Below are 21,278 nucleotides of genomic sequence, written 5' to 3'. Positions count from 1 at the left end.
TATAATGGGGAATAAGGAAATGGCAGAGAAATTAAACAAATACTTTGGCCTAGAAATTCAGTTGTTAGCGCCAGCCGCTGGCGCCTTAGGAGGAGGAGAAGTGGGGCGCTAAGCGGCTAGCGCCCGGGCGGGGCACAATCTGCGCCTCTCGCGAACTTCACTCAAGATTTAGCAGCAGCGCAAAACTGCAGCACCCGCTCAGCTGCGCGCGCAGATCGTGACGTCATTTCATGGTGCAACACCCTTGGTGCGCCCCGAAGCGGAACTTCAGTGGCGCCGCCCTTCTTTGCGCCTGGCGCCCCCAGCGACTGGTAGAGGGGAACGGTTCCCAGTCGCTGCGGGGTGCGGGGGGCGCTATTTAAAGGGGACTCCTCCTGCATTATAAGTGGCAGCCATTTTGTGCCAATCCTTCTGTGTGAGAGACGGATATTTGGAGAGAGACAAAGGCAGAGAGCTTTCTGCTTTGACTCAGCGCTCGCACAGGTACTTCTGGCTTCAGGCCAGAGCTTTGCACTTGGATTTAACTTTCAGTGCCATAGCCTTGAGTCGCCACATATAATGGGGGCTGCAATGGGTGGAAACGTTGGCTTTCTGCATTGCATTCAAAGGGATCAGAGACGCCGTGAGAGAGTGCCAGTCATGGCCAGACGGAGAAGGGCCAACAGGCATCGGCACAGGAGGCCTTACCCACCCAGGGTATACCGCCAGCAGTACTCATATCTGAACATGTCTGAGGAGCAGTGTGTTCGGAGGCTGCGATTCAGAAGTGAGGTGGTCTCTGAGATCTGCCACCTGCTTCGCGGAGATCTGCAGCCACAGCTGAGGAGCAGGACGTCTCTGTCGGTGGCAGTGAAGGTGACGGTGGCTCTCAACTTCTATGCCACCGGCTCCTTCCAATCCACTACTGGGGACATTGCCAACATTTCCCAGTTCGTGGTACATTGCTGCATCCGCCAGGTGAACAATGCCCTATTCAGAAGGAGACGTCAGTACATCTCCTTCCCCATGACCCTGGACAAGCAGCAAGAGCGTGCAATGGGATTTGGAAGAATAGCGGGCTTCCCCATGGTCCAGGGCGTAGAAATGATGAACCAGCAATGGTCAGGCCTTGCTTCAGGGCTGCAGTGTGCAGGGCATGGCAGCCAAACAAGTCGACCCTCCCCCTTTAAGAGCTGACCGGCGCCAGCGTGTCTGCCTTCATTCAGCAACTCGCCGCACCTGCGCTGCGCCCGCCCTCGGTGTTAGCGCCTTGGCACGCCGGCTTAGTGCCTTATGATAGTCGTGCATCGCCTGCTTTAGCGCAGCAGCAACCTCTTGGGGCGATGCAACTGAATATCGGCGAAGGTGGCACTACGTTGCGCCGGGCGCTAAATTTAGCGAACGCCCGGCTGTAGCGCCCCAAATGTGGCTATACTGAATTTCTAGGCCTTTTTGTGTGTCTTCTCGGAAGAAGACGTAAAAATAGTGAAAGAAATAGTGAAGAACCAAGAATGAGGAACTGAAAGAAATTAGTATTAGTAAAAAAAATTGTACTGGAGAAATTAATGGGACTGAAAGTTGATAAATCCTCTGGACCTGATGGCCTACAGCCTAGGGTTTTGAAAGAGGTCGTTATAGAGATAGTGGATGCATTGGTTGTCATTTTCCAAAATTTTATAGATTGTAGAATGGTTCCCGCAGATTGGAAGGTAGCAAATGTAACCCCACTATTTAAGAAAGGAGGGAGAGAGAAAACGGGGAACGACAGACCAGTTAGCCTGTTATCAGTAGTAGGGAAAATGCTAGAATCTATTATTAAGGATGTAGTAACAGGGCACTTAGAAAATAATAATAGGATTGGGCAGAGTCAACATGGATTTATGAAATCGTGTTTGACGAATCTGTTAAGAGTCTTTTGAGGTTGTAACTAGCAGAATAGATTAGGGGGAACCAGTGGATGTGGTGTATTTGGATTTTCAGAAGACATCCGATAAGGTGCCACACAAGAGGTTATTAAACAAAATTAGGGCTCATGAGATTGGGGATAATATACCAGCATGGATTGAGGATTGGTTAACGGACAGAAAACAGAGAGTAGGAATAAACGGGTCATTTTCAGGTTGGCAGGCTGTAACTAGTGGGGTACCGCAAGGATCAGTGCTTGGGCCTCAGCTATTCACAATCTATATCAATGATTTGGATGAGGGGACCAAATGTAATATATCCAAGTTTGCTGATGATACAAAGCTGGGTGGGAATGTAAGTTGTGAGGAGGATGCAAAGAGGTTTCAAGGGGATATAGACAAGCTAAATGAGTGGGCAAGAACATGGTAAATGGAATATAATGTGGAGAAATGTGAAGTTATCCACTTTGGTAGGAAAAATAGAAAAGCAGAGTATTTTTTAAAGGGTGTGAGATTGGGAAATGTTGGTGTTCAGAGGTACCTGGGTGTCCTTGAACACGAATCACTGAAAGTTAACATGCAGGTACAGCAAGCAATTAGGAAAGCAAATGGTATGTTGGCCTTTATTACAAGAGGATTTGAATATAAGAGTAAAGACGTCTTATCACAATTATATAGGGCCTTGGTGAGACCACACCTGGAGTATTGTGTACAGTTTTGGTCTCCTTACCTAAGGAAGGATATACTTGCCATAGAAGGAGTGCAACGAAGGTTCACCAGACTGGTTCCTGGGATGGGGGGATTGTCCTATAAGGAGAGGTTGAGTAGACTAGGCCTGTATTCTCTAGAGTTTAGAAGAATGAGAGGTGATCTCATTGAAACATACAAAATTCTTACCGGGCTTGACAGGGTAAATGTAGGGAGGATGTTTCCCCTGGCTGGGGAATCTAGAACCAGGAGTCACAGTCGCAGAATAAGGGGTCGGCCATTTAGGACTGAGAGGAGGAGAAATTTCTTCACTCAGAGGGTGGTGAATCTTTGGAATTCTCTACCCTAGAGGGCTGTGAAGGCTCAGTCACTGAGTATATTCAAGACAGAGATCAATAGATTTTTGAATATTAAGGGATCAAGGGATCTGGGATAGTGCAGAAAAGTGGAGATTACATAGGATTACATTACATAGGATATACAGCACAGAAACAGGCCATTCGGCCGAACCAGTCCATGCCGGCGTTTATGCTCCACACGAGCCTCCTCCTGTCTTTCCTCATCTAATTCTATCAGCATAACCCTTTATTCTCTTTTCCCTCATATGCTTGTCTAACCTCCACTTAAATGCATCTATACTATTCGCTTCAACCACTCCCTGTGGTAGCGAGTTCCACATTCTCACCACTCTTTGAGTAAAGAGGTAGAAGATCAGCTATGATGTTATTGAATGGCGGAGCAGGCTCGAAGGGCCGAAGGGCCAAATGGCCTACTCCTGCTCCTATTTCTTATGTTCTTATTGTTGTCCGCGTTGCTCTAATGAAAAAAGCCCCAATTTTTAAAATCTTTCTTTGTATTTGTATTTCCTCATACCAGGCAGCATCCTAGTGAATCTACACTGTACCCTATCTAAGGCCTCAATATCCTTCCTATTGTGTGGAGCTCAATACTACACACAGTACTCTAACTGAGGCCTTATTAAGGGTTTATATAGGCTTGTCACTTTTCCTATTATATTCTATACCTCGTGTTAAAACCTAGAATCCCATTAACATTTTTACAGCCTTATCAACCTAAGGTGCTGCCTCTAATGTCCTGTGAACAGTTAGGACGAGATAGTGAAACAGATTGAAGGGGTGCGGGGAGGAGAGGAGAAAAGGAACATTTTCAATTCTTTATTTTTTAAAACCTTTAGGGTATGCCCTACTCTGGGTGAGAACATTAAGTTTTTACAGGGCAGAATAGTTTTTATTTAATGTTTTAATTCACTTTCAGTACCAATGAACTTATCTTGGAGTATTATATTGAAATGAATAAGGAACTCCTTTCCTTACGAGGCTTCGCCTGTCACTGCTGCATAGTTGTTGCTGTGAGGAACAGCAAAAAGTACACATGCTGAAGACAATGTAAAGCTAAGAGCTATTTACAATAAGACCTTATTTGAACAGGAGTTGTATGTATAATACGAAGCAAATATATTACAGCTATATTTTTGTCATTTAAAAATGTTAACACAAATACTATTAAGCTTCTTTATGAATTCACTATAACATCAGTCTTCAAAGACCATATGGCTAGCAACAGTATCAGTTTATACTTTGTGGGTATAAATGATTTAATACCAAAATGCTCCAAGAATTTAATTTGAACAGTCTAGCAAGACATAACACAGAATGCTCTCCCTTGATAAAAGAAACACTGACTGTTCTTTTCCAATTTAAATCCAGCTTTTTAGGGCTGAAGAAACAAGAAGCCTTGAATTTATAATTTGGCCTAGTCAAAATCAGTCTGGTGAATCTGTGCTGAACCCTCTTCAAGGCCAATATATCCTTCCTGAGGTTTGTGCCTCCTCTCTGCACTGCCTCCAGTATTTCAATGTCTCCCTTGTGTCTTCTTAACCAGAAGTGGACATAGTACTCAAAGTGCAGTCTGATCACAGTGCTGTAGGCTTTGAACATGGCTTCCTGTTTTGGCTATGTGTAGTTCAACCTTTGCTGATTGCTGTGCTGCATTGGTTGGACATGTTTGGTGTCAAATCCTGGGTCTCTTTTGGCTTCATCCTTAGCTAGTTCAACACCATCCATACATATGTCACCCATTTTCCCTGCAACTTGCAGCACTTTACACTTGCCAGCATTAAATGCCATCAGCCAGTGCCTTGCCCACCCACACACTTTGTCCAGCTCATGCTGCCTCTCCCCATCCCAATGGCTCCTCCTAGTTTGGTATCAGCTACAACTGCCACCCATTTGCATTGACTTTTTGAGGCCGGGTTATTGTCTTGTTTTGCACACTTTGTACAAAACTAATATATTGCAGGACAACGGAGTATTACAGTTTAACTCTTTTGTTAAGCATCAGGTCTGATCTTACTCATAGCAGTACCAGTGGGGAAAAGCCTGGCATTAGGACCCTTAGCCTGGGTCTTCCAAACAATAGTAGTCCTTACAGATGCCTGCAGGCCAATGACAACTCAGCATGTGATCACGTGAATATAATAGCTATTCCTTACAGATGCCTGCGGGCCAATGATAATTCAGTACGAAAATGTTACAGTTATTGATGTAAAGGAGTCCCCTGGGGGTTCATGGGAACACACAGACTTGAGTCATGAGTGCGAAGAAGGCTGGCAACTTGCAAGTAAAAAAGTAAAGGCTTGGGGTTTTTATTGTTGGCTCCCACTGACATGGCGGCCTCAGCAGCGCACGCGGACTCCCAACCGTTAGCGGGTGCCCGAGGGGTCAGGTGCCGGCGCGCGCCCGGGGGGGTCAGGTGACGGCACGCTGTACGCGCCCGGTGGGTCAGGTGACGGCGCGCTGCGGGTGCCCGTGGTCAGGCGCACTGGGTTTCCAGCCGGTGTCTCAGGGAGATGCGGCGACACATTTTCTTGACGGGCCCGCCAGGTACGTCAGCCAAGGTTTATTTATTGGTATCGGAGTGAGAGAGAAATTAAAGCAACGGCGCAAATGGTTACCTAACCGGGCCCGAGGAAAGCCTGTGGGCTGTAACCGGGAACGTGGTCCCCAATCGGGACCTTTTGCACCCGCCACCCCTCCCTCTCAATAACAACAACTTGTATTTATATAGGGCCTTTAACGTAGTAAAACGTCCCAAGGTGCTTCACAGCAGTGTTGCAAACAAAATTTAACACTCAGCCACATAAGTAAAATCTTAGAATCATAGAATGGTTACAGCACAGGAGGCCATTTGGCCCGTGCCAGCTCTCTGCAAAAGCACTTCAGCTAGTCCCACTCCCCTGCTCTTTCCCCGTAGCCCTGCAAAGTTTTTTCCTTCAGGTACTTATCCAATTCCCTTTTGAAAGCCACGATTGAATCTGCCTCCACCACCCTTTCAGGCAGTGCATTCCAGATCCTAACTACTCGCTGTGTAAAAAAGTTTTTCATCATATTGCCTTTGGTTCTTCTGCCAATCACCTTAAATCTGTGTCCTCTGGTTCTCGACCCTTCCGCCAATGGGAACAGTTTCTCTCTACGCTGTCTAGACCCCTCATGATTTTGAACACCTCTATCAAATCTCCTCTCAACCTTCTCTGCTCTAAGGAGAACAACCCCAGCTTCTTCAGTCTATCTATGTAACTGAAGTCCCTCATCCCTCGAACCATTCTTGTAACCATTCTTTGCTGCACTCTCTCTAAAGCCTTCACAAATTTTCCAGTGTGGTGCCCAGAATTGGACACACTACTCCAGTTGAGGTCGGATCAGTGTTTTATAAAGGTCCATCATAACTTCCTTGCTTTTGTACTCTGTGCCTCTATTTTATGAAGCCCAGGATCCTGTATGCTTTTTTAACCGCTTTCTCAACCTGCCCTGCCACCTTCAACGATTTGTGCACATATGCTCCCAGGTCTCTCTGTTCATGAACCCCCTTTAGAATTGTACACATCTGTTTATATTGTCTCTCCTCATTCTTCCTACCAAAATGTGTCACTTCGCACTTTTCTGTGTTAAATTTCATCTGCCACATGTCCGCCCATTCCACCAGCCTGTCTATATCTTCTTGAAGTCTATCATTATCCTCCTCACTGTTCACTATACTTCCAAGTTTTGTGTCATTTGCACATTTTGAAATTGTGCCCTGTACACCCAAGTCTAAGTCATTAATATATATCAAGAAAAGCAGTGGTCCTAGTACCGACCCCTGGGGAACACCACTGTGTACCTTCCTCCAGTCTGAAAAACAACCGTTCACCACTACTCTGTTTCCTAGCAGCCAATTCCGTATCCATGCTGCCACTGTTCCATTTGTTCCATGGGCTTCAACTTTGCTGGCAAGCCTATTATGAGGCACTTTATTAAACGCGTTTTGCAAGTCCATGTACACCACATTAACCGCATTGCCTTCATCAACCGTCTCTGTTCCTCATCAAAAAACTCAATCAAGTTAGTTAAGCGTGATTTACCTTTAACAAATCCGTGCTGGCTTTCCTTAATTAATCCATACTTGTCCAAGTGACTGTTAATTTTGTCCCGGATTATTGTTTCTAAAAGCTTCCCCACTACCGAGGTTAAACTGACTGAATACACCTAGTAGTGTAATGGCACCTTTATTGTTTCTCAACTCTGACCAAATAGATTCTGTCCTCAATCAAAGAGGGTGGTTTTAAGGAGCGTCTTAAAGGACGAAAGAGAGGTGGAGAGATTTAGGGAGGGAATTCGAGCTTCAGGCCTAGGCAACAGAAGGCACGGCCATCAATGGTTGAGCCATTATAATCAGGGATGCTCAAGAGGGCAGAATTAGAGGAGCGCAGATATCATGGAGGTTTGTAGGGCTGGAGGAAATTACAGAGATAGGGAGGGGGCGAGGCCATGGAGGGATTTGAAAACCAGGATGAGAATTTTGAAATCGCGGCATTGCTCGACCAGGAGCCAGTGTAGGTCAGCGAGCCCAGGGGTGACGGGTGAATGGGACTTGGTGCGAGTTAGGACACGGGCAGCCGAGTTTTGAATGACCTCAAGTTTACATAGGGTAGAAAGTGGGAGGCCAGCCAGGAGTGAGTTGGAATAGTCAAGTCTAGAGCTAACAAAGGCATGGATGAGGGTTTCAGCAGCGGATGAGCTGAGGCAGGGGTGGAGTGGGGTGATGTTCCTGAGGTGGAAATAGGTGGTCTTAGTGATGGCACAGATATGTGGTCGGAAGCTCATTTCGGGGTCAAATATGACACCAAGGTTGGTTCAGCCTCAGCCGGGGAGAGGGATGGATTCGGTGGCTAGGGAACGGAGTTTGTGGCGAGGACCGAATGTCTGGATGTCGGACAAGCAGTCTGACAATTTAGAGACAGTGGCGGGACTGAGAGACGTGGTAGTGAGGTAGAGCTAGGTGTCGTCAGCCTACATGTGGAAACTGACGCTGTGTTTTCGGATGATGTCGTCAAGGGGCAACATGTAGATGAGAAGTAAACATAGAAACATAGAAGATAGGAGCAGGAGTAGGCTATTCGGCCCCTCGAGCCTGCTCCGCCATTCAATGAGATCATGGCTGATCATCCAAATTCAGTACCCTGTCCCTGCTTTCTCCCCATATCCCTTGATCCCTTTAGCCTTAAGAAATATATCTAACTCCTTCTTAAATATATTTAATGAATTGGCCTCTACTGCCTTCTGTGGTAGAGAATTCCACAGGTTCACCACTCACTGGGTGAAGAAATTCCTCCTCATCTCTGTCCTAAATGGCTTACCCCTTATCCTTAGACTGTGACCCCTGGTTCTGGACTCCCCCGCCATCGGGAACAGCCTTCCTGCATCTAGTCTGTCTAGTCCTGTTAGAATTTTATAAGTTTCAATGAGATCCCCTCTTGTTCTTCTAAACTCCAGCGAGTATAAGCCCAATCGACCCAATCTCTCCTCATACATCATTCCTGCCATCCCAGGTATCAGCCTGGTGAATCATCTTGCCATGGAGGGAGTGCAGCGAACATCCTTCCTCAGATAAGGCGACCAAAACTGCTCACAATACTCAAAATGTGGTCTCACCAAGGCCCTGTACAACTGCAGCAAGACATCCTTGTTCCTGTACTCAAACCCTCTCGCTACGAAGGCCAACATACCATTTGCCTTCTTAACCGCCTGCTGCACCTGCATGCTTGCCTTCAGCGACTGGTGCACAAGGACACCCAGGTCTCATTGCACTTCCCCTTCTCCCAATCTATTGCCATTCAGATAATCTGCCTTCCTGTTTTTGACACCAAAGTGGATAACCTCGCATTTATCCACTATATTGCATCTGCCATGCTTCTGCCCAATCACCCAACCTGTCCAAATCATCCTGGAGTTTCTCGGCATCCTCCTCACAGCACACACGTCCACCCAGCTTTGTGTCGTCTGCAAACTTACATCCAGTTCCCTCGTCTAGATCATTAATATATATTGTGAATAGCTGGGGTCCAAGGACCGATCCCTGCGGTACCCCACTAGTCACTGCCTGCCACTCGGAAAAAGACCCGTTTATTCCAACTCTTTGCTTTCTCTCTGCCAACCAGTTCTCTCTCCAAGACAGTACCTTGCCCCCGATCCCATGTGCCTTAACTTTACACGCTAATCTCTTATGCGGGACCTTATCGAAAGCCTTCTGAAAGTCCAAATACACCACATCCACTGGTTCTCCCTTATCTATTTTACCAGTTACATCCTCAAAAAATTCCAGTAGATTAGTCAAGCACGATTTACCTTTTGTAAATCCATGTTGACTTTGTCCGATCCTGTCACTGTTTTCCAAGTGCTCTGCTATTACATCTTTTATAATGGACTCTAGCATTTTCCCCACTACCGATGTCAGGCTTACCGGTGTATAATTTCCCGTTTTTTCTCTACCACCTTTTTTGAATAGTGGGGTAACATTAGCTACCCTCCAATCCATGGGTACTGTTCCAGAGTCTATCGAATATTGGAAGATGACCAGCAATGCATCTACTATTTCTAGGGCCACTTTCTTAAGTACCCTAGGATGTAGATTATCAGGCCCTGGGGATTTATCGGCCTTCAATCCCGTCAATTTCCCCAACACCATTTCCCTACAAATACTGATTTCTTTCAGTTCCTCCCTCTCATTAGACCCTATGTTCCCTGACATCTCTGGGAGGTTATTTGTGTCCTCCTTTGTGAAGACAGAATTAAAGTATGTATTTAATTGGTCTGCCATTTCTTTGTTCCCCATTATGAATTCCCCTGATTCTGACTGCAAGGGACCTATGCTTGACTTCACCAATCTTTTTCTCTTCACATATCTATAAAAGCTTTTACAGTCAGTTTTTATGTTCCCTGAAAGCTTACTCTCATAATCTATTTTCCACTTTTTAATTAATCCCTTTGTCCTCCTTTGTTGAATCCTAAATAGCTCCCAATCCTCAGGTTTACTGCTTTTTCTGGCCAATTTATATGTCCTCTCCTTGGATCTTATGCTATCCCTAATTTCCCTTGTTAGCCACGGTTGAGTCACCTTTTTTGTATATTTTTATGCCAAACATGGGATGAACAAATTCTGTAGTTCATCCATGCGATCTTTGAATGTTTGCCATTGCCTATCCACCGTCAACCCTTTGAGTGACATTCCCCAATCAATCCTACCCAACTCGTGCCTCATACCATCGTAGTCTCCTTTATTTAAATTCAGGACCCTATAGTCTCTGAGTCAACTACTTCACTCTCCATCTTAATGAAGAATTCTATCATATTATGAATAAAGTAGGAGGGGGGCCAAGGATAGATCCTTGGGGGACACTAGAGGTAATGATGCGGTCACCCTCCCTCCCCCCATTGCTCTTTGTGGGATCATGCTGTGCGTATGTTGGCTGCTGCGTTTCTCCAAATTACAACAGTGACCACATTTCCAAAGTACTTCATTTGAATAATGAATCCAGTGATCTTATTGAAAGATTAATTAAGAAATAATCAGCTTTTTACCCCTCCCCCACCCCCCCCCAAAAAAAATCCAGTACAGTTGTATGATCGTCACCAGAGAGCCACCATTTCACATCTCCTTGTTGTTAGCCTCTTATTGTGAAGTAGGCCATTAGGAACAGAGGTCGAGACAAGCCCAGCTCTACAGGGACACAATCAAGTGCCTCCCTTATAACCCCAGGGAGGGGAATGGTCTTTGCTGTGTCAGTGATATCACTGACAGCGACCAGCCCTAAGTGGCTCCAGTAACTGGAATGGGGCTGTGACTCTGGACCAAATCCTGGGAAACCTTGTTCCTGAAAGCATATATGTCATTGGAGTGACCTAGAGACAAGGGAATCAATCACAATGAGTCTCTGCAGGGTGAGAAATATGACATTTTAAAATTATAACTTTTTTTCAATATACAATAGAGCAGCACTTTGAATAAAAATGGTTCTCTCCATTCTTTTTTTTTAAACTTGTCTTTCGAGTTCCATTTGCAGGTGGATTTTTGTTTCAAATCAATTCAAGGATAGTGTTTTAAATTGAAGTTTAAATAATAAGACTTAAATATAATGGCCCAGATATTCCGATTCCTACGGTTGGGTACGCGCTGTGTACCCACCCATAGGGACATTGGAAATGCCGGTTTGAGGCATGCACAGCCCATGTGCTGAAAACCAGCATTTCCGATCTGTCAAGAATGGTCTTGACAGATCGTCCGGCTGCCCTGGAGAAGGGCCTCTGCGGGCGGATAGTTCAACTTTCTGGAGACCCTCCGCCTGCAGAAAACCCTTACAATTCTTACCAGGATAAGAGTTGAAAAAAGTAACTGATTTATCATTTAAAAATACTTTATAAAAAAAAAAAAGTACAGGAAACTTTGGTTTATCCGGAAACCTCGATCTAACGGCAGAAATCAGCAGCTGTTTTGGTTAGTTTTTTTTTCTTCTCCTAGCATTTTTTTAACAGTCAGGCTCTGGAAAGCATCTCTGTAGCTTAGCAACAGCTTCAGAGATGCTTCCAAGGTATGGGCCGAGTGTTTACAAGCTGTTGCTAAGCAACAGTGTTGTCAGATACGGAGATGAAAACCTCCGTATCCTTCAACATTAGCGCTGGTCTTTTCGGAGGTTTTCATAGATCGGCAGCAGCTCGGTCCCGTCGGTGCCGGATATCGCGAAGTTTCCTGTAAGTTTATTTTTAGCCCTGTAAAACACTTAATTTTTTTCAAAAAATAAAATTTTTGTTTAAAATACTTAATTTATTGTAATTTCAAGTCATTTAAAAAATGTACTTAAAGTTTTACTATTTTTTCATTGATCTCCATTCATCTATTTGACAGGTCTTCCTGTCAGATGTATGAAGGGAGATTCCCTTCTGTGATTGGCTCCCCATGGCCCACGTGATCGCAGGGACGCTGCGAACTACATGCGCCCCTGGGATACGTGGGCCCTGCGCACTTCAAGTTTGGTGAGGCCCAGGAGCGGAAGCGTGTGCGTCCCGGGAGCCCTCAGGGAGGCCTGCGATCGGAAAATACGGGCTAATGAAAATTTGAGGGTGTCTTTGTAATTATAACACTGGATCCCAGCTGTAGAGAGCAAGAGTTTGTGAGTACAGTGATACCTATCTTTCCTTCTCCAAGGGAGTTAGTTTTACTTTCCTGGAAAATTGGTGGGGGTGGGGGGAACGAAATCTGAATTATTTCTGCAGGTAAACATTTTTTTCTCTTCCATCTCTGTTTTCACCACTCTGTTTTCAAAAAGGCAAGTGTTCTCCTGTGATAAGAGCTAGCTACATTTACACAGTGAGACAGTTCACATAAATTGTTTTGTTGCAGGCATGCACAATCTTCCCCCAGTTGCACTTTTAAACTAAACTGTTAAGGCCAAAATTAAAATACAAAGGAATGCCATATACGTGTTAAGCGTTAGTTTGCTAATATTACCAACATTAGTTCTAGGCTTTGGTCTGCACCTGTGAAGAGTCCAATGGGGGAGAGAGAAAGCGTGTGTTTGGGTGAGGTGTTACCATCCATTATATCAGTAGGTTGAGTTGGGAACATGTGGCAACAGAAAATGTCATACTTTTTAAAAAAAAAAAAAAAAAAAAAAAATACTAATATATACATACACATGGGGCGTTGAGATCAAATGTAATATTCAGGTGGAGGGAGGAGGGGGATATTTGGACCAGGAAGTGTGGATGTAATTCAGTCCCCATTTTAAACATTCTGTCCTTATTTTCATATATCCGTTATAAATTCCTGTGTCCACATTTATAATGGAAACTGCCTAAGTAAAACTGTCACACAGTAATTACACTCTTACATTGGAAGTGTCTGCATATAACAACCAGCATGCTAGGAGGACGTGGTGTATCAGGTACTCCCTATTTCTGTAACATGTTTTACTGTGTTATAGGTGCTATATATATGCAAGTAGTTGTAGAAAAAATGGAGTGGTGAGCTGATCAGAGTGACATGGGCAGAGGTCTGTGAATAGGTTCCCTGTCTGCCCTCTCAACTGATCCATATTATTTGACATTGCTTCTCTTGTTTCTGTAGTATGCTAGTGAATGTGTAAGAAGTAATTCGATCAAAATCTTGAAAAAGATACTAAGCTGTCATTTATACAGCACCTTTAATGTAGTAAAATGTCCCAAAGCGCTTCACAGGAGCGTTATCAGACAAAAATTTACACCAAGTCAAAGAAGGAGACATTGGGACAAGCGAGCAAAAGCATAGTCAAAGAATAGATCTGTTGTACTAATGACTATAAACAGCTGGGTATTTAAAGGTGTACTGGGTTTCTTCACAACATACAATAAATACCAAAGTATACAGCAAGATTCAAAACTTCAATAAAAGCTATAGCTAAAATCTTAAAGGCATCTTTTTGTACTTCTAATGTAACTTGGTGCTGTATTAGTACAGTACCGGCAGTCTTGAGTCCTGCATTTCGCATTTGTTCCACTGGTAATTCAGTCAGTGCTTCAGCTCGCTTTATAGAGTGTGGCAGATAGATGTATGTAATAAAGTGTAAGGACTAGTGTACTTTTGGGCTTTAATTAGGGGAATGTCAGTCCTCAGAAGTTTACAGGAAATGTTATTACTGTAGTGCAGCATTCCCTTTAAAGCTACTTTGTGATGGAAATTGTATGAAAGTCTATCTTCCATAGAGTTTTAAGATCAGATAATGAAGTATTTTACCCTACAATGTATGATGGAGTGGACTGTGAAAATAATTTTGCAGTTTAAAAAAAAAAGGTAATTTTTCTTCAGTAAAACAATTAGCTAGTAATTCAAGAGGTTTTTCTTCACTGTTGCTCAAAGCCCCAACCAGAAGTTGCAATAACTCTGCCAACATTACATTCAGTGTTCTCAATAAAAGAGCTTTCACTTGATGAATTCCTTACATCACCAGAGTCACCAAGGGAGGTGCTGAGTGCAGGGGGGGGCACTGTTCCTGAGAAAGAAGGAAACACTCAATTATAGAGTGGCGTTGGCTACATGACACTTTTCTAGGTCAGGGGATATTGCCTGGGGAGAGGGAAACCTAAAGAATGGGGAGTATACTAAAAGTTTAATCCACAAGGTTTTCTTTAGTCTATTTCATGTTAATACTAATTATTTATTCTATTTTAGTAGTTACACTAGTCAATCCTACTTATCACTTGAAGAAATTGTTTCATATTTCACTAGGTGTTGGTAAAACAACCTTAATCCACAAAGCCATAGATGTGTTGAAATCTTCTGGGGTTCCCATTGATGGATTTTACACCGAGGAAGTGAGAGAAAATGGAAGGCGAATAGGATTTGATGTTGTTACGGTGTCTGGTAAGCGAGGAACTTTGTCCAGAACTAGGTATAAATTGTTTTCATTCCTCAAACCTATTAAAATATTATTTCAAGATAACAAGTTTAGTATTTTTTAAATAAATGATATTTTCCTGCCCCCCTAGCAATAATTCAGGTACTGTGAACAGTGGGAGACGTGAATACAGAGTTGGTCAGTATGCAGTGGATCTTCCATCATTTGAATGCCTGGCTCTGCCACTTCTCAGAAAAGTAGGTGGCGAATTATGATCTCGAAAGATACATTGGTCCTATTTGTTTTCCATCTGTTGTAACTATGTGGGTGTAGACCATTTGACACAAGAGACTTGCTCTAATTATGGAGATTCAAATTTAAGTAGAAGAAATTAATGACCGGTTGTGATAGTTGAGAAAATGCTGTCCCGAAATATGAACCTTATGATGCTATTAGACAAATCAATAGGTTAATAGGGTAGTACTCTCAATTTGTTTCTCTCCTGTAACTCTTGTAGGTTAATGGCGGCGATGACATGGAGAAAAAGGTGTACGTGATAGATGAGATAGGAAAGATGGAGCTCTTTAGTGAACCTTTTATCCAGGCTGTACGACAAATCCTAGACGGAACTGGTGCCACTATACTTGGGACTATTCCTGTCCCTAAGGGAAAACCTTTAGGACTTGTGGAAGAAATCAGAAGCAGAAGGGATGTTAAAATCTTTAATGTAAGAACCTGAATATTGACATTTGAACTTGAGCAGGCACTGTGAATTTATACTACAAAGCATTATCAAATAGTAAAATATTTAGAAATGTTTACAGAAATATACCGCAGCACTTGAGCACACAACTACTAAATAATCTTGAATAAGGACTTTCACCATACCTTCCTCCAGTATTCCCTAGATTTGAGATAGCCTCGAGTGTAACAACATGAATATTAACTATTAAATAATGATATTTGTTTTACAGATTACAAAGGATAATAGGAACAGTATTGTACAAGAAATTGTCACAGCAGTGCAAGACTGCAGAAAGTTAAATGGAAACTGATTGAATTACCCTCAGGGACCTGAGATTCAGATTGTAGATAATTACAGGAAGGATGTGCTCCATAAACTGCAGGTTTCTGGTTGGGCTTTATATTCTGTTTTGTGCTTTGGATTTATTTTTGCCTCAATACAACTTTCAATAATACTTAAAGATTTAATGTACTTCAAGTTGCTCTTCCAACTTCCAGTGTACTAAAGTAATATTTTGTTCTTGTAATAAAAGTGGTTATTTGCATTCATACTTTTCTCCCAATTTATGAACATTCTTTAAGGTAGTGGTTGAATCCTGACAGGACTATGTACTCATTTGTTTTGGTGATCAATCTGTATGAACTACAGTACATGGAAGCAACAGTCGAGTGATCTGAAAGTTTGTTGAGAACAATCGTGGGAAATCTTACTTGTCCTTCAAAGTGAACTGATTTGAAATGCAGATGTTTTAAATATGTGAGAACGTTTGAAATAGTGCTAATCACCAAGCTTACCACACAGCTTTTCTGCATTTCCTGAGGAACTCGATTTTTGTTTTGTTAGTGAAATTCATTCTATTCCAAACTTTAAAATGACAAAACAAAAAAGAGAGAGGTACCGCTGCTGTTTGAATTCTGTACTCTTTGAAACTAGCTGCTGGCATCCACTCCTGCCCATGTTAGTAAATTCCAGGAAATGGCTTGTGTTATTAATCAAAATACCCCCTGGCCTGCCTGCAAATTAAAGTAAACTTCTAATACATTGTTAGTCATCACTACTGCATTCTTTGTTGATGCTGCTCTGCTGTTAATCAATTAAAACTCAGATAATCATGCAACAGAGTCAAGAGTGAACCAAAAGAAGTCAGTCCATTCAAGCGTTCTAAAAATATTAATATTTAATAAAGTTCCAAATCTCCACTATTACCTTTGTTTTTTATATTTAGTGGCAAATGCAGTACCTTGCAGCCACTGAGAGTTTTCTATAGATTTCTGTTGTTTTGGCAATTACCTTATTGTTAGTAAGCACTAAATTCAATACAAAGATAGATTGCTCGTGTAGTGTAATAATTTACATTCCCTGAACTGCACCCAACACCAACATACCATGGGATTGGCTATGTCACTACTCCAAAGAGTGATGGTGTTGGGCCTGCCTGTACAACAGTTAGACATTGGAACATCATAAACCAGGCATGTCCAAACTTATGCCTTCATGCGCCACTTAGGTGCATACCATGGGAGTGCTCCCATTAAGTTGCACATCCCTCACTACGGATATTAAAAGATCTTGGTGTTCTGATTTGGAATTTATCCACAAATGAAACAACAGCCCTTTCCAAACCACCAACCCAGAAAAATTAAACAGAACAATCCAGTGAATAAAAAATATAAATACAAATAGGACTGAGTTACCTTGGCTTGCTAGGGCTTTGGGACTGCATGTGGCCTGAGGGCTATAGGTTGGACACCTCTGCCTTGAGCCACACTCTCTGATAGGGGTCACCTTGTGTTGTATTCATATTCTATTTACTGCCACTGCTACACACTCATTTGTACTGGGTCCACCTAACAAGATTTAAATCAGACAATTACAAAGAACTTACCTTTATTAACCGTTTACTACTCTTTGTCTTTCTGTTTTTAGAATAATTTAAACAGATGAAGACTTTTTTGGGGGGGGAGGGGAGAGAAGGGTAATAGCTTAGAGCAGTTAATGATCTTAATAGTGTGAGGAGGCTGAGTTAATGCTGTGAAAGGTGCTATATAATTTCAAATTTGTTCATTCTCTTTTTCATCAAAGCTTCATTCAAAGTTCCGAGGTAGAAAGACACATTGCCACTGCACTAACCAGTTCTATGTGGCACTCCCTCAGTAACTATCTAAAACTCATTGGTGCTAAACTTACCATGGCTACTCCAAGCGGAAGGTAATCAGCTCATCACGCACAGGACTTAACTTTGGTGGGGGGGGGGGTGTTTATATAAATCAGAGGCAAGCTGGTAATCTGCAGATGTTCCTGTTCTCCTAGCCTTAATAATGCTGTAACCTTTTAGTTTTTAAGCCTGTAAACAATCAGCATCTTGTCTTTAGCTCATTTTGGCCAGATGTCAGTGTTCACCTTTGCTGCTGGTGGGTATTGTGATTTTGGGTACAACATGGCTGATCTGCACCTGCTGCGAATCCAGATATTTAAATAAACGACTTTCACCAACCAGTGGCCTTGGCAGGGCTTGTAATTAATTCCTGAGGGTCGTAAGGCCATGCACCCACTCCAAAAAAAAAACTTAAATCATGACAGGGATTGCCTTTTTAATTCTTTGTGGCAAATGGGTGCCAAACTCCAAAGACACAAGGTAGTTGAAAAGATTTGGGTATGGTTGTACTTCCACTTGCTACTTCAGACTCCTTCCATGGACAAATTGTGTTACTTAACCGCTGCTGTTTTAGTTCAATTTCATTTTTTATTCCTTTGTAGAAATAGCGCTGGACATATTTGGCAGGTATAAAACAATCTTGTTTACTTGGGTATAAAGTTCTGCTCTTGTATTTCATGCATTCCTCATGTCGGTGCCCACGTGAAGCTCTCGCCTCCAGAGTTCTTTGAGTGGTGTACATCACAATTTTATTCTACCGCAGAATTTTCTCAATTAAAGATAACCCTCTTCTTGCCCACCCCCCACAACAAAATATCACATGCGGGTAGTTCAGGAATGAAACTCAAGACAGGAAGCTAAAGCCCACCAAGTTCCTTCAGCAGGTCCTAGTATCTCTCCAGACATCATTTGTGCTTCACAAAGACACTCGGGATGATTTTCATTTTCCTATTGCCTCATTAAAAAAAAAAGGTCCTGCTGCTTTAATACTGACAACCCACCGAAAATTCGTTAATAGACCTGAGCATGGAACATTCTCCAACTACACTGGGTGGGCGGAAAGCCGCCTCTCCCCTCGCCCTCTCCCCACCCCACCACACTCACGCCAGCAATCGTCCCAGCAAGGAAAATCTAGGTCTGCAAGTTCTGAAGCCTGGAAACTAATGTTGGTAAGAGAAGCAGATGAACATGTAATACATCTTTGTGACATTCCCTTTATTGGCACATATTCTAAATTAGCAGACAGAGAAATGTCATGTGAACACACTAGGCATTTGTCTGCTAATACAACCCGCCCTTTGTCATTTGTAGCCTTGGATCTTTTAGTTTCAGTCTTTCTGCACTCATTTTGGAATTGGTTTGTACCTGTTCTCCCTAATATATTTTAGCAAAGCAAATAGATTATAGATTATAGATGTAACAGACTGTACATAACAATCACAGACCATCCTTAAAATAACTACAATATTTTGGATTTATGCTATACAACCTAAATTCACTATTTTCATAATGGCAAACTGGAGCTGAACTTTTAATTTTTGGTTCCAAGTATCACTATTAACAAAGTATGATGTAACTTTGAAGTAAAAAAAGTCCCATTTTATGCCAGACTGGCTCTGAACTAAGTGAGTTTATGCTCGTAACTAAAACAGGGTCACCAACTGTCGAGGAACCGGGGGAGACCTGCAGTGTGAGAGGTGACTGAATGAATGTACTTTTAAAGCTCCCTTTGCAGATTGCCTGAGAGCAATGGAAAGGGCCAGAGGCCATGGAAAAAGAGCAGGGTCAGGGGACCGTAGCAGGGAGGTAGTAAGTGCTCTCTGCCTGAAGCTGGATGTGTGCTTATACTGTTGGGATAAAGTATAAGCAGCTTATCAGTGACAGTGGTCTGCATCACGATGAGCTGATGTCAGATACAACAACAGGAAACCATTTAAATTGTTGCAGTGAGTCAAACTCAGCAATTTGGCGGTTCTATCATGCCTTCCTTGTGGCGGGAGTTAAGGCTGAATGCTTGAGTAAATTAGTTAGGGTCACTCAAGTTTGTTTTATGCTGATGGTAATCAGGCATTTGAAAGACTAAAATCTGCAATAGCACCTGGACTTCAGGAAATCACTGGATTAAAAAAAAAGTCAATCACCAACCCCACCCCCAAACAATTGCTCTTATTTCACAGTCAGTCCGAAACAAAACCCTGTTCAAGAAAGAATATCTATAAAAGTGGTGTGGAGATAAATGTAATTTTGTTTTGTCCTCATCACTTGACCTGTTATGAAAAGGCGATCTCAAATGTAAGCTTTGAGGTCTGCTGACTCAACACCAGCCCCCCCTCCCCCCCACCATTTAGACTATTCAGCCACTTATCGATTGTGGTGTATTGACATTACCAACTGGAAAACGACACCCGGTGTTTAAGAAGCATTCTTAGTTTCTGTGAAGATGAGTATCTGCAGGAATTGAGTCACCTGGCATTACTAACTATAGACCAAATCAAATCTAACCTCAACACCACAGTCTTTTCACTCTGGTGGATGGATAATGATGCCCTTCTGTTGTGTACGAGGCATTAAAATTACCTTGTTTACCCCCATAAATTATAGCAGCCACTGTGGTGTTTCAATAAAATCAATAAACCTTTCCGCAAACAAGGTAAAAATTGCAGTGTTTAATTTTCTGAAATAATACAAAGACTCCATACTGCATCATGCATAGCAATTTAAACTGTTCATAAAATTCCAAGACACTGAATTAACATCATAAATATATACAGTATTTTAAGTTAGCAGAAATAAGATCCAGAACCTGATATTTATAGTGCATATTCCCATGTTGATCATGGGTATAAAGAGCGCACAAACATGTGCATATGGTTCAAGAAGATGTTCTCAGTGCAATGATTTTTTACAATTAAACTTTATATTTTTTAACATTTAAAAACAAGTTACATTCCATTCTATTCTATAACTTGATCCAATAATATCTTCAAACCTTTAGTTTTCACCTAAACTAACAGGGCTATAAATTCATAAGTCTATTATTTAGCATATCTCAACAGGCAACTTCATGCAGCTATATTTAGTGCAGGACTCTTGAGTAGCCCAAAGCAAAATTCATCTGTTTCCCTGTGCATCATTAATATAAAGCAGAGAATTCTGAACTCCTGGTATTACATTGACTTGTTATGCCCATAAACCTGTGTCTGGCGAGGTAAAACAAAATTTGTCATTATTTAAAAAAAAAATCTTTTAAAACTTAATTTCTGTAATTTGAAGAAATAATTAAGTGTTGAAATGATTTATGTCGTTTCCAAGAACCAAAAATACACTCCATGCAGAAATGTAACATTCAAAACAAGAAAAACACAATTATGAATTATTTAAAACAGAGTACATTACAAGCAGTGCTAATGTACACTAGAGTAAGGCAGTAAGAAAAAGTACTTACTGTGGACAGTTAGTTCTCTTAACTGGTATTGCACATCTTCCTACAGGAAAACATACTTCCTGCAATAACCCAGCATGGTTACTATCAACCAGTTGATAACCTTATAGTTATTAATTTAAGAAGATATGCAAGTAAGTGAAAAATGTTTTCAAAGCAAAAAACAACCTGTGCTAAAGTCACTTTTTCTGGTGTGATTATATTAGAGTGTAAACTAACACATTCAAAATTACTAAACAGTTGGATACCTGTTTCTGAAGCTTTGAACAGATTGTTCATACTTGCACATTCTCTCAAATGGCCAGATTTTCATACCTACTTTGCATTGCCATGTGATAGGATACAGTCCAAAAGGCTGGGCAAATTTTACTGATATAATTGCACAGTGCACTGTGGCAACTCAGACTCAGAATTCAACAGGAATTTTAATCTTGTTACTCAAGAGCAAATTAGTACATTGCGCATTACTAAAAACAAATAGAAAGCTAGGAGGAAATTAAAGGGGGAATTGTCTTAGGGAAGAATTGGAATTTTTTTGGTATCTTACAAACCAATTCCAGATATTCATAAAATAACAACAGAAAATGCTGGAAACACTCAGCAGGTCAGGCAGCATCGAGGAGAGAGAAACAGAGTCAACG

General features: G+C 42.1%; 1 protein-coding gene across 1 annotated transcript; it reads left to right on the top strand.

Moving 5' to 3' along the window:
• The first annotated feature begins 5,369 nt into the window (after positions 1-5,369).
• Positions 5,370-15,588, top strand: ntpcr (nucleoside-triphosphatase, cancer-related). The gene is made up of 5 exons (XM_085996658.1): positions 5,370-5,494; positions 14,187-14,349; positions 14,447-14,552; positions 14,813-15,022; positions 15,270-15,588. Exons 1-5 carry the CDS (start codon positions 5,461-5,463, stop codon positions 15,348-15,350), a joined length of 594 nt encoding a protein of 197 aa, XP_085852784.1. The 5' UTR covers positions 5,370-5,460; the 3' UTR covers positions 15,351-15,588.
• Positions 15,589-21,278: the final 5,690 nt, after the last annotated feature.

This window comes from Somniosus microcephalus, chromosome 9 (assembly GCF_052327205.1).
Source record: "Somniosus microcephalus isolate GS21.2 chromosome 9, FLI_Smic_1.0, whole genome shotgun sequence".
Classification (NCBI taxonomy): Eukaryota; Metazoa; Chordata; class Chondrichthyes; order Squaliformes; family Somniosidae; genus Somniosus; species Somniosus microcephalus.
This window is presented reverse-complemented; position numbering and strand designations above follow the sequence as displayed.

What these genes read in the sequence shown, in the direction of transcription:
- ntpcr (XM_085996658.1), top strand. Translation starts at nt 5,461, where the DNA reads ATGCGGCGACACATTTTCTTGACGGGCCCGCCAG. An exon ending in GGAACTTTGTCCAGAACTAG is followed by an intron (nt 14,350 to 14,446) that starts GTATAAATTGTT and finishes CTGCCCCCCTAG; the next exon opens with CAATAATTCAGGTACTGTGA. An exon ending in CTCTGCCACTTCTCAGAAAA is followed by an intron (nt 14,553 to 14,812) that starts GTAGGTGGCGAA and finishes TAACTCTTGTAG; the next exon opens with GTTAATGGCGGCGATGACAT.